Source organism: Engystomops pustulosus, chromosome 1 (genome assembly GCF_040894005.1).
Source record: "Engystomops pustulosus chromosome 1, aEngPut4.maternal, whole genome shotgun sequence".
Taxonomy (NCBI): Eukaryota; Metazoa; Chordata; class Amphibia; order Anura; family Leptodactylidae; genus Engystomops; species Engystomops pustulosus.
Genome location: NC_092411.1, coordinates 296,516,106 through 296,529,572, shown reverse-complemented (window position 1 = coordinate 296,529,572; position 13,467 = coordinate 296,516,106). Strand labels below are relative to the sequence as shown.

The 13,467-nt window shown below is 47.8% G+C and overlaps 1 protein-coding gene across 2 annotated transcripts in view; it reads left to right on the top strand.

Moving 5' to 3' along the window:
• The window catches only part of LOC140083873 (uncharacterized), a 49,811-nt gene extending 36,642 nt beyond the window's left edge, over window positions 1-13,169 (top strand). Inside the window, exons 8-10 of one of the 2 annotated variants that reach the window (XM_072126410.1) lie at window positions 343-456; window positions 812-886; window positions 11,845-13,169. In XM_072126410.1, coding sequence (XP_071982511.1) covers window positions 343-456; window positions 812-886; window positions 11,845-11,942 — 287 coding nt within the window. In that variant the 3' untranslated portion in view covers window positions 11,943-13,169. The remainder of the gene's footprint in view (window positions 1-342; window positions 457-811; window positions 887-11,844) is intronic. The other variant, XM_072126409.1, reaches the window with a different exon arrangement.
• The last annotated feature ends 298 nt before the right edge of the window (window positions 13,170-13,467 follow it).

The window sequence follows — 13,467 nt, the reverse complement described above, 5'->3', positions numbered from 1 at the left end:
TCTTCTGTATGCTCTTCTCTCTGGTCTCCTGGATTGTCTTCTGTAGGATCTTCTGTCTGGTCTTCTGTGTTGTCTTCTGTATGGTCTTCTGTAGGATCTTCTGTACAGTCTCCTGTATGCACTTTTGTCTGGTCTTCTGTAGGGTCCTCTGTCAGATTTTCTGTTGGGTGTTTTGTTTGGTCTTCCATATGGTCTCCTGTAGGGTCTCCTGTAGGATCTCCCGTAGGGTCTTCTGTAGGTTCTTCTGTATCGTCTCCTGTAGGGTCTTCCGAGGGTTCTCTGTATGGATTTGTTTTGTAAGATATTATTGGGAATTCTTAATGTTTTTTCCCTTATTTCTAGGTGAGGATGAGATTTCTGTATGTCAGAAGGTGGTTCTGTACATTTGGATCGCTGTTACTCTGCTCCTCCAGGTCTTGTTCACAATCTGTATCTGCATCTTCTATTCTCAGATCAGTGAGTGTCTTCACCCAAAACCCTATCGTACACAGTAATATGGGGGTCTCGGGATCCACCAAACAGTACATGTGACACTGCTGCCAGTGTCATAGCGCCACCTACATCACAGAGTGAAACACACCGCAACCTCCAGCCGCACCTGAGTATTCAGACATATTCTCCTCCTGAGGTGACGGGAGTAATCCTGGAGGCTCCGAGCACAAGATATATAAGTGCGGAGCTTGGACCTGGTCTGGGGGTCTCCTGCTCCTCTGCTGCAGATATCAGGGACTGACATGGGGAGGGAGGGGTGTTGAAGGTCTATGAAGCGTCTTAAAATCCCACAATTTATCCTGAAAATACTGTTTTTCAGACTCCCCCCACATCGGTTACATCGTCCTCTCTGTCTCCCTTTCCATTGGGATGAAACTTCTAGTCTTCATCTGCTGTAAGTAAAAAATATGACAACATGTGAGTGAGATCATACATCATAGAGGTCCCTGCAGTAACATCATAGAGGTCCCTGCACCAACATCATAGAGGTCCCTGCACTAACATCATAGAGGTCCCTGCACCAACATCATAGAGGTCCCTGCACCAACATCATAGAGGTCCCTGCACTAACATCATAGAGGTCCCTGCACCAACATCATAGAGGTCCCTGCACCAACATCATAGAGGTCCCTGCACTGACATCATAGAGGTCCCTGCACTAACATCATAGAGGTCCCTGCACTAACATCATAGAGGTCCCTGCACTAATATCATAGAGGTCCCTGCACTAATATCATAGAGGTCCCTGCACTAACATCATAGAGGTCCCTGCACTTACATCATAGAGGTCCCTGCACTTACATCATAGAGGTCCCTGCACTAACATCATAGAGGTCCCTGCACTAACATCATAGAGGTCCCTGCACTGACATCATAGAGGTCCCTGCACCAACATCATAGAGGTCCCTGCACCAACATCATAGAGGTCCCTGCACCAACATCATGGAGGTCCCTGCACCAACATCATACAGGTCCCTGCACCAACATCATAGAGGTCCCTGCAGTAACATCATAGAGGTCCCTGCACTAACATCATAGAGGTCCCTGCACCAACATCATAGAGGTCCCTGCAGTAACATCATAGAGGTCCCTGCACTAACATCATAGAGGTCCCTGCACTAACATCATAGAGGTCCCTGCACTAACATCATAGAGGTCCCTGCACTAACATCATAGAGGTCCCTGCACTAACATCATAGAGGTCCATGCACTAACATCATAGAGGTCCCTGCACTTACATCATAGAGGTCCCTGCACTAACAACATAGAGGTCCCTGCACTAATATCATAGAGGTCCCTGCACTAACATAATAGAGGTCCCTGCACTAACATCATAGAGGTCCCTACACTAACATCATAGAGGTCCCTGCAGTAACATCATAGAGGTCCCTGCACTAACATCATAGAGGTCCCTGCACTAACATCATAGAGGTCCCTACACTAACATCATAGAGGTCCCTGCAGTAACATCATAGAGGTCCCTGCACTTACATCATAGAGGTCCCTGCACTAACATCATAGAGGTCCCTGCACTAATATCATAGAGGTCCCTGCACTAACATCATAGAGGTCCCTGCACTAACATCATAGAGGTCCCTACACTAACATCATAGAGGTCCCTGCAGTAACATCATAGAGGTCCCTGCACTAACATCATAGAGGTCCCTGCACTAACATCATAGAGGTCCCTGCACTAACATCATAGAGGTCCCTGCACTAACATCATAGAGGTCCCTGCACTAACATCATAGAGGTGCCTGCACTAACATCATAGAGGTCCCTGCACTAACATCATAGAGGTCCCTGCACTTACATCATAGAGGTCCCTGCACTAACATCATAGAGGTCCCTGCACTAACATCATAGAGGTCCCTACACTAACATCATAGAGGTCCCTGCAGTAACATCATAGAGGTCCCTGCACTAACATCATAGAGGTCCCTGCACTAACATCATAGAGGTCCCTACACTAACATCATAGAGGTCCCTGCAGTAACATCATAGAGGTCCCTGCACTTACATCATAGAGGTCCCTGCACTAACATCATAGAGGTCCCTGCACTAATATCATAGAGGTCCCTGCACTAACATCATAGAGGTCCCTGCACTAACATCATAGAGGTCCCTACACTAACATCATAGAGGTCCCTGCAGTAACATCATAGAGGTCCCTGCACTAACATCATAGAGGTCCCTGCACTAACATCATAGAGGTCCCTGCACTAACATCATAGAGGTCCCTGCACTAACATCATAGAGGTCCCTGCACTAACATCATAGAGGTCCATGCACTAACATCATAGAGGTCCCTGCACTTACATCATAGAGGTCCCTGCACTTACATCATAGAGGTCCCTGCACTAACATCATAGAGTTCCCTGCACTTACATCATAGAGGTCCCTGCACCAATATCATAGAGGTCCCTGCACCAATATCATAGAGGTCCCTGCACTAACATCATAGAGGTCCCTGCACTTACATCATAGAGGTCCCTGCACTAACATCATAGAGGTCCCTGCACTAACATCATAGAGTTCCCTGCAATAACATCATAGAGGTCCCTGCACTTACATCATAGAGGTCCCTGCAGTAACATCATAGAGGTCCCTGCACCAATATCATAGAGGTCCCTGCACCAATATCATAGAGGTCCCTGCACTAACATCATAGGGGTCCTTGCACTAACATCATAGAGGTCCCTGCACTTACATCATAGAGGTCCCTGCACTAACATCATAGAGGTCCCTGCACTAACATCATAGAGGTCCCTGCAATAACATCATAGAGGTCCCTGCACTAACATCATAGAGGTCCCTGCACTAACATCATAGAGGTCCCTGCACTTACATCATAGAGGTCCCTGCACTAACATCATAGAGGTCCCTGCACTAACATCATAGAGGTCCCTGCAGTAACATCATAGAGGTCCCTGCACTAACATCATAGAGGTCCCTGCACTAACATCATAGAGGTCCCTGCACTAACATCATAGAGGTCCCTGCACTAACATCATAGAGGTCCCTGCACTAATATCATAGAGGTCCCTGCACTAATATCATAGAGGTCCCTGCACTAATATCATAGAGGTCCCTGCACTAACATCATAGAGGTCCCTGCACTAACATCATAGAGGTCCCTGCACTGACATCATAGAGGTCCCTGCACTTACATCATAGAGGTCCCTGCAGTAACATCATAGAGGTCCCTGCACTTACATCATAGAGGTCCCTGTACTAACATCATAGAGGTCCTTGCACATAACATCATAGAGGTCCCTGCACTAACATCATAGAGGTGCCTGCACTAACATCATAGAGGTGCCTGCACTAACATCATAGAGGTCCCTGCACTAACATCATAGAGGTCCCTGCACTGACATCATAGAGGTCCCTGCACTAACATCATAGAGGTTCCTGCACTAACATCATAGAGGTCCCTGCACTTACATCATAGAGGTCCCTGCATTAACATCATAGAGGTCCCTGCAGTAACATCATAGAGGTCCCTGCAGTAACATCATAGAGGTCCCTGCACTAACATCATAGAGGTCCCTGCACTAACATCATAGAGGTCCCTGCACTAACATCATAGAGGTCCCTGCACTAATATCATAGAGGTTCCTGCACTTACATCATAGAGGTCCCTGCACTAACATCATAGAGGTCCCTGCACTAACATCATAGAGGTCCCTGCACTAATATCATAGAGGTCCCTGCACTAACATCATAGAGGTCCCTGCACTAACATCATAGAGGTCCCTGCACTAACATCATAGGGGTCCCTGCACTAATATCATAGAGGTCCCTGCACTAACATCATAGAGGTCCCTGCAGTAACATCATAGAGGTCCCTGCACTAACATCATAGAGGTCCCAGCACTAACATCATAGAGGTCCCTGCACTAATATCATAGAGGTTACTGCACTCACATCATAGAGGTCCCTGCACTAACATCATAGAGGTCCCTGCACTAACATCATAGAGGTCCCTGCACTAACATCATAGAGGTCCCTGCACTAACATCATAGAGGTCCCTGCACTAACATCATAGAGGTCCCTGCACTAACATCATAGAGGTCCCTGCACTAATATCATAGAGGTTCCTGCACTTACATCATAGAGGTCCCTACACTAACATCATAGAGGTCCCTGCACTAACATCATAGAGGTCCCTGCAGTAACATCATAGAGAGGTCCCTGCACCAATATCATAGAGGTCCCTGCACTAACATCATAGAGAGGTCCCTGCACTAACATCATAGAGGTCCCTGCACTTACATCATAGAGAGGTCCCTGCACTAACATCATAGAGGTCCCTGCACTTACATCATAGAGGTCCCTGCACTAATATCATAGAGGTCCCTGCACTAACATCATAGAGAGGTCCCTGCACTAACATCATAGAGGTCTCTGCACTAACATCATAGAGGTCCCTGCACTAACATCATAGAGGTCCCTGCACTTACATCATAGAGGTCCCTGCACTAACATCATAGAGGTCCCTGCAGTAACATCATAGAGGTCCTTGCACTAACATCATAGAGGTCCCTGCACTAATATCATAGAGGTCCCTGCACTAACATCATAGAGGTCCCTGCACTAACATCATAGAGGTCCCTGCACTAACATCATAGAGGTCCCTGCACTGACATCATAGAGGTCCCTGCACTAACATCATAGAGGTCCCTGCACTAACATCATAGAGGTCCCTGCACTGACATCATAGAGGTCCCTGCACTAACATCATAGAGGTCCCTGCACTAACATCATAGAGGTCCCTGCACTAACATCATAGAGGTCCCTGCACTAACATCATAGAGGTTCTGGCACTAACATCATAGAAGTCCCTGCACTAACATCATAGAGGTCCCTGCACTAACATCATAGAGGTCCCTGCACTTACATCATAGAGGTCCTTGCACTAACATCATAGGGGTCCCTGCACTAACATCATAGAGGTCCTTGCACTAACATCATAGAGGTCCCTGCACTAATATCATAGAGGTCCCTGCACTAATATCATAGAGGTCCCTGCACTAATATCATAGAGGTCCCTGCACTAACATCATAGAGGTCCTTGCACTAACATCATAGAGGTCCCTGCAGTAGCATCATAGAGGTCCCTGCACTAACATCATAGAGGTCCCTGCACTTACATCATAGAGGTCCCTGCACTAACATCATAGAGGTCCCTACACTAACATCATAGAGGTCCCTGCACTTACATCATAGAGGTCCTTGCACTAACATCATAGAGGTCCTTGCACTAACATCATAGAGGTCCCTGCACTAACATCATAGAGGTCCCTGCACTAACATCATAGAGGTCCCTGCACTAACATCATAGAGGTCCCTGCACTAAAATCATAGAGGTCCCTGCACTTACATCATAGTGGTCCCTGCACTAACATCATAGAGGTCCCTGCAGTAGCATCATAGAGGTCCCTGCACTAACATCATAGAGGTCCCTGCACTTACATCATAGAGGTCCCTGCACTAACATCATAGAGGTCCCTACACTAACATCATAGAGGTCCCTGCACTTACATCATAGAGGTCCTTGCACTAACATCATAGAGGTCCTTGCACTAACATCATAGAGGTCCCTGCACTAACATCATAGAGGTCCCTGCACTAACATCATAGAGGTCCCTGCACTAACATCATAGAGGTCCCTGCACTAAAATCATAGAGGTCCCTGCACTTACATCATAGTGGTCCCTGCACTAACATCATAGAGGTCCCTGCAGTAACATCATAGAGGTCCCTGCACTAACATCATAGAGGTCCTTGCACTAACATCATAGAGGTCCCTGCAGTAGCATCATAGAGGTCCCTGCACTAACATCATAGAGGTCCCTGCACTTACATCATAGAGGTCCCTGCACTAACATCATAGAGGTCCCTACACTAACATCATAGAGGTCCCTGCACTTACATCATAGAGGTCCCTGCACTAACATCATAGAGGTCCCTGCACAAACATCATAGAGGTCCCTGCACAAACATCATAGAGGTCCCTGCACTAACATCATAGAGGTCCCTGCACTAACATCATAGAGGTCCTTGCACTAACATCATAGAGGTCCCTGCACTAACATCATAGAGGTCCCTGCACTAACATCATAGAGGTCCCTGCAGTAACATCATAGAGGTCCCTGCACTAACATCATAGAGGTCCCTGCACTAACATCATAGAGGTCCCTGCACTTACATCATAGAGGTCCCTGCACTAAAATCATAGAGGTCCCTGCACTTACATCATAGTGGTCCCTGCACTAACATCATAGAGGTCCCTGCACCAACATCATAGAGGTCCCTGCACTAACATCATAGAGGTCCCTGCACTAACATCATAGAGGTCCTTCCACTAACATCATAGAGGTCCCTGCAGTAACATCATAGAGGTCCCTGCACTAACATCATAGAGGTCCCTGCACTTACATCATAGAGGTCCCTGCACTAACATCATAGAGGTCCCTGCACTTACATCATAGAGGTCCCTGCACTAACATCATAGAGGTCCCTGCACTAACATCATAGAGGTCCCTGCACTAACATCATAGAGGTCCCTGCACTTACATCATAGAGGTCCCTGCACTAACATCATAGAGGTCCTTGCACTAACATCATAGGGGTCCCTGCACTAACATCATAGAGGTCCTTGCACTAACATCATAGAGGTCCCTGCACTAATATCATAGAGGTCCCTGCAGTAACATCATAGAGGTCCCTGCAGTAACATCATAGAGGTCCCTGCACTAACATCATAGAGGTCCCTGCACTAACATCATAGAGGTCCCTGCACTAATATCATAGAGGTTCCTGCACTTACATCATAGAGGTCCCTGCACTAACATCATAGAGGTCCCTGCAGTAACATCATAGAGAGGTCCCTGCACTAACATCATAGAGGTCCCTGCACCAATATCATAGAGGTCCCTGCACTAACATCATAGAGGTCCCTGCACTAACATCATAGAGGTCCCTGCACTAACATCATAGAGGTCCTGGCACTAACATCATAGAGGTCCCTGCACTAACATCATAGAGGTCCCTGCACTAACATCATAGAGGTCCCTGCACTTACATCATAGAGGTCCTTGCACTAACATCATAGGGGTCCCTGCACTAACATCATAGAGGTCCTTGCACTAACATCATAGAGGTCCCTGCACTAATATCATAGAGGTCCCTGCACTAATATCATAGAGGTCCCTGCACTAATATCATAGAGGTCCCTGCACTAACATCATAGAGGTCCCTGCACTAACATCATAGAGGTCCCTGCACAAACATCATAGAGGTCCCTGCACTTACATCATAGAGGTCCCTGCACTAACATCATAGAGGTCCCTGCACTAACATCATAGAGGTCCTTGCACTAACATCATAGAGGTCCCTGCACTAACATCATAGAGGTCCCTGCACTAACATCATAGAGGTCCCTGCACTAACATCATAGAGGTCCCTGCACTAAAATCATAGAGGTCCCTGCACTTACATCATAGTGGTCCCTGCACTAACATCATAGAGGTCCCTGCAGTAACATCATAGAGGTCCCTGCACTTACATCATAGAGGTCCCTGCACTTACATCATAGAGGTCCCTGCACTAACATCATAGAGGTCCCTGCACTAACATCATAGAGGTCCCTGCACTAACATCATAGAGGTCCTTGCACTAACATCATAGAGGTCCCTGCAGTAGCATCATAGAGGTCCCTGCACTAACATCATAGAGGTCCCTGCACTTACATCATAGAGGTCCCTGCACTAACATCATAGAGGTCCCTACACTAACATCATAGAGGTCCCTGCACTTACATCATAGAGGTCCCTGCACTAACATCATAGAGGTCCCTGCACTAACATCATAGAGGTCCCTGCACAAACATCATAGAGGTCCCTGCACAAACATCATAGAGGTCCCTGCACTAACATCATAGAGGTCCCTGCACTAACATCATAGAGGTCCTTGCACTAACATCATAGAGGTCCCTGCACTAACATCATAGAGGTCCCTGCACTAACATCATAGAGGTCCCTGCACTAACATCATAGAGGTCCCTGCACTAACATCATAGAGGTCCCTGCACTAACATCATAGAGGTCCCTGCACTTACATCATAGAGGTCCCTGCACTAAAATCATAGAGGTCCCTGCACTTACATCATAGTGGTCCCTGCACTAACATCATAGAGGTCCCTGCACCAACATCATAGAGGTCCCTGCACTAACATCATAGAGGTCCCTGCACTAACATCATAGAGGTCCTTCCACTAACATCATAGAGGTCCCTGCAGTAACATCATAGAGGTCCCTGCACTAACATCATAGAGGTCCCTGCACTTACATCATAGAGGTCCCTGCACTAACATCATAGAGGTCCCTGCACTTACATCATAGAGGTCCCTGCACTAACATCATAGAGGTCCCTGCACTAACATCATAGAGGTCCCTGCACTAACATCATAGAGGTCCCTGCACTAACATCATAGAGGTCCCTGCACTTACATCATAGAGGTCCCTGCACTAACATCATAGAGGTCCTTGCACTAACATCATAGGGGTCCCTGCACTAACATCATAGAGGTCCTTGCACTAACATCATAGAGGTCCCTGCACTAATATCATAGAGGTCCCTGCAGTAACATCATAGAGGTCCCTGCAGTAACATCATAGAGGTCCCTGCACTAACATCATAGAGGTCCCTGCACTAACATCATAGAGGTCCCTGCACTAATATCATAGAGGTTCCTGCACTTACATCATAGAGGTCCCTGCACTAACATCATAGAGGTCCCTGCAGTAACATCATAGAGAGGTCCCTGCACTAACATCATAGAGGTCCCTGCACCAATATCATAGAGGTCCCTGCACTAACATCATAGAGGTCCCTGCACCAATATCATAGAGGTCCCTGCACTAATATCATAGAGGTCCCTGCACTAACATCATAGAGGTCCCTGCACTAACATCATAGAGGTCCCTGCACTAACATCATAGAGGTCCCTGCACTAACATCATAGAGGTCCCTGCAGTAACATCATAGAGGTCCTTGCACTAACATCATAGAGGTCCCTGCACTAATATCATAGAGGTCCCTGCACTAACATCATAGAGGTCCCTGCACTAACATCATAGAGGTCCCTGCACTAACATCATAGAGGTCCCTGCACTGACATCATAGAGGTCCCTGCACTAACATAATAGAGGTCCCTGCACTAACATCATAGAGGTCCCTGCACTAACATCATAGAGGTCCCTGCACTAACATCATAGAGGTCCCTGCACTGACATCATAGAGGTCCCTGCACTAACATCATAGAGGTCCCTGCACTAACATCATAGAGGTCCCTGCACTAACATCATAGAGGTCCCTGCACTAACATCATAGAGGTCCTTGCACTAACATCATAGAGGTCCCTGCACTAACATCATAGAGGTCCTTGCACTAACATCATAGAGGTCCCTGCACTAACATCATAGAGGTCCCTGCACTAACATCATAGAGGTCCCTGCACTTACATCATAGAGGTCCCTGCACTAACATCATAGAGGTCCCTGCACTAACATCATAGAGGTCCCTGCACTTACATCATAGAGGTCCTTGCACTAACATCATAGGGGTCCCTGCACTAACATCATAGAGGTCCTTGCACTAACATCATAGGGGTCCCTGCACTAACATCATAGAGGTCCCTGCACTAACATCATAGAGGTCCCTGCACAAACATCATAGAGGTCCCTGCAGTAACATCATAGAGGTCCCTGCACTAACATCATAGAGGTCCCTGCAGTAACATCATAGAGGTCCCTGCACTAACATCATAGAGGTCCTTGCACTAACATTATAGAGGTCCCTGCACTTACATCATAGAGGTCCCTGCACTAACATCATAGAGGTCCCTGCACTAATATCATAGAGGTCCCTGCACTTACATCATAGAGGTCCCTGCACTAACATCATAGAGGTCCTTGCACTAACATCATAGAGGTCCCTGCACTAACATCATAGAGGTCCCTGCACTAACATCATAGAGGTCCTAGCACTAACATCATAGAGGTCCCTGCAGTAACATCATAGAGGTCCCTGCACTAACATCATAGAGGTCCCTGCACTAACATCATAGAGGTCCCTGCACTAACATCATAGAGGTCCCTGCACTTACATCATAGAGGTCCATGCACTAACATCATAGAGGTCCCTGCACTTACATCATAGAGAGGTCCCTGCACTAACATCATAGAGGTCCCTGCACTTACATCATAGAGGTCCCTGCACTTACATCATAGAGGTCCCTGCACTTACATCATAGAGGTCCCTGCACTAACATCATAGAGGTCCCTGCACTAACATCATAGAGGTCCCTGCACTAACATCATAGAGGTCCCTGCACTTACATCATAGAGAGGTCCCTGCACTAACATCATAGAGGTCCCTGCACTTACATCATAGAGGTCCCTGCACTTACATCATAGAGGTCCCTGCACTTACATCATAGAGGTCCCTGCACTAACATCATAGAGGTCCCTGCACTAATATCATAGAGGTCCCTGCACTTACATCATAGAGGTCCCTGCACTAACATCATAGAGGTCCTTGCACTAACATCATAGAGGTCCCTGCACTAACATCATAGAGGTCCCTGCACTAACATCATAGAGGTCCTAGCACTAACATCATAGAGGTCCCTGCAGTAACATCATAGAGGTCCCTGCACTAACATCATAGAGGTCCCTGCACTAACATCATAGAGGTCCCTGCACTAACATCATAGAGGTCCCTGCACTAACACCATAGAGGTCCCTGCAGTAACATCATAGAGGTCCATGCACTAACATCATAGAGGTCCCTGCACTTACATCATAGAGGTCCCTGCACTAACATCATAGAGGTCCCTGCACTAACATCATAGAGGTCCCTGCACTAACATCATAGAGGTCCCTGCACTAACATCATAGAGGTCCCTGCACTAACACCATAGAGGTCCCTGCAGTAACATCATAGAGGTCCTTGCACTAACATCATAGAGGTCCCTGCACTTACATCATAGAGGTCCCTGCACTTACATCATAGAGGTCCCTGCACTTACATCATAGAGGTCCCTGCACTAACATCATAGAGGTCCCTGCACTAACATCATAGAGGTCCCTGCACTAACATCATAGAGGTCCCTGCACTGACATCATAGAGGTCCCTGCACTAATATCATAGAGGTCCCTGCAATAACATCATAGAGGTCCCTGCACTCTTCCCATGACATACCAGCACCAGTGCACCCTGGGAGCCCCCTGTGGTCCTTGTCTTGGCCTCGGCTTATTGTTTGGTTTCTCTCGTGTTTCCAGGTCACATTTATTATACGATTTATTCATCAGTCACCGGGGGGGAGGAGACGACACTGGAGGACACTGGAGACGCCACCAAGGCCACGCACCCGGCATGAGGGCCACCAGGACCTGAGGTGTGACACCAGAACCACTGACTGCCCGGCAATGGTGGACAATGGACATACTGGGACCATAATGCTCATAATAGAGGGGAGGGGCACATACTAATGTACAGTGACAATCCTGGAGCCTGTCAGCAGGTGTCACCATGTAGACTGCAGCCGGTTTTGTAGCTACTCCAAGATTACTGGGACATGTCCTCACACTGCTGTGATCTGTGCTCTTTGCAGCTAGTGTTAGGTATTGTCCCTGGAAAGATGTGTAATGATACTGCAACACCCTCGCCGATGCAAGGCAGAGGAGTGGTTGCGAATACGTCCCACCATGTAGCTTGCAGCCTGTGTAGGGTCTAGTCAGCCCCACAGCATGTCACTACATCACACCACATAGTCCTTATAGGACACAGGGAAACATTGCAGTGGTAGATCCTGCCTGGTAAGGCAGGAGTTAAGTGTGTTATGTGATGTCATATGTGTTAGCCAATCACATGTATTACACTCTATCTCTGTGAGCTGAGAGGTAATTGGAGGAGCAGCCACCACCTGACCAGTGGGAGTAATAAAACCCCTGGCCAGGAATGTTCTAGAGAACACTCTTAGAGTTCCAGTCAGACCAGAGAGTCTGAAAGCCAGTCTAGTCAGTCAGACCAGGGAGTCTGAACAAGTTAGACAGAGAGAGAGAGAGGAAAGGGGTATCATCCTACCTTCAAGGGTGATACCTGAAGCAATCCAGGATAAAGCTGAAGCATCCTACTAGGACACAGCTACCTCCCAGCCTGCCATCTGCATCCAGGCTGGCGCTCTACATCCTGTGGCTCCCTCCAAATACCTCTCCAGCATCCCACCAGTCTGCTGATGTTCCTGTCGGTTCCAATAAAGAACTGTAAGTTGTTTTTGTTCAACCTCTGCCTCCGTCTGGTCCCTGCTACTACGGCTGTCACCATCACGGCACCCTGTCCACCACACAGAGACTCATACTCTAAACACCAAAGGGTTGCCCCAGGGAGATCCGCTATAGCAGCCTCTCCCTCATCATTTCTTGCCAACACCACCCTGCTGGAGATCTGCCAGGCTGTAGGACAGCCCTCTGGTTCCCCGTACCAAGCACCGTGACACAAGCGTGCTTAGGCCGCAACCGCCAGCCACTCAGGTACTGCGGGCCCGGCTGACTCCAGGCCCCGAGAAAAGGCTAGGCCCCGGTGGGGGATGTTGCAAGTGGCGTCACGAACAGGATATATACTTCTGTGCCTTATTCTGGCACTAAAGACTGTACTTTATTAAGAAACGATTGTACTGCCTAACCCTGCTGCCATTCGGGTATAGGCCCAAGTGACTTTGTGTGTTTCACATTGAACTGTATTACTGCTGCCACGTGCTGTCGAGCTTCGCTCCAGCACTCAAGAGGTTAAACCCTGCAAAGAACTTTGTCAGCTCTGCTACATCCGGCGCTGCTGCGCCTGAAGCATTTTACCTCAGAGGCGTGTGGCGCAGCAAGTATTTCCAGCCCGCCAAATCCTCACTG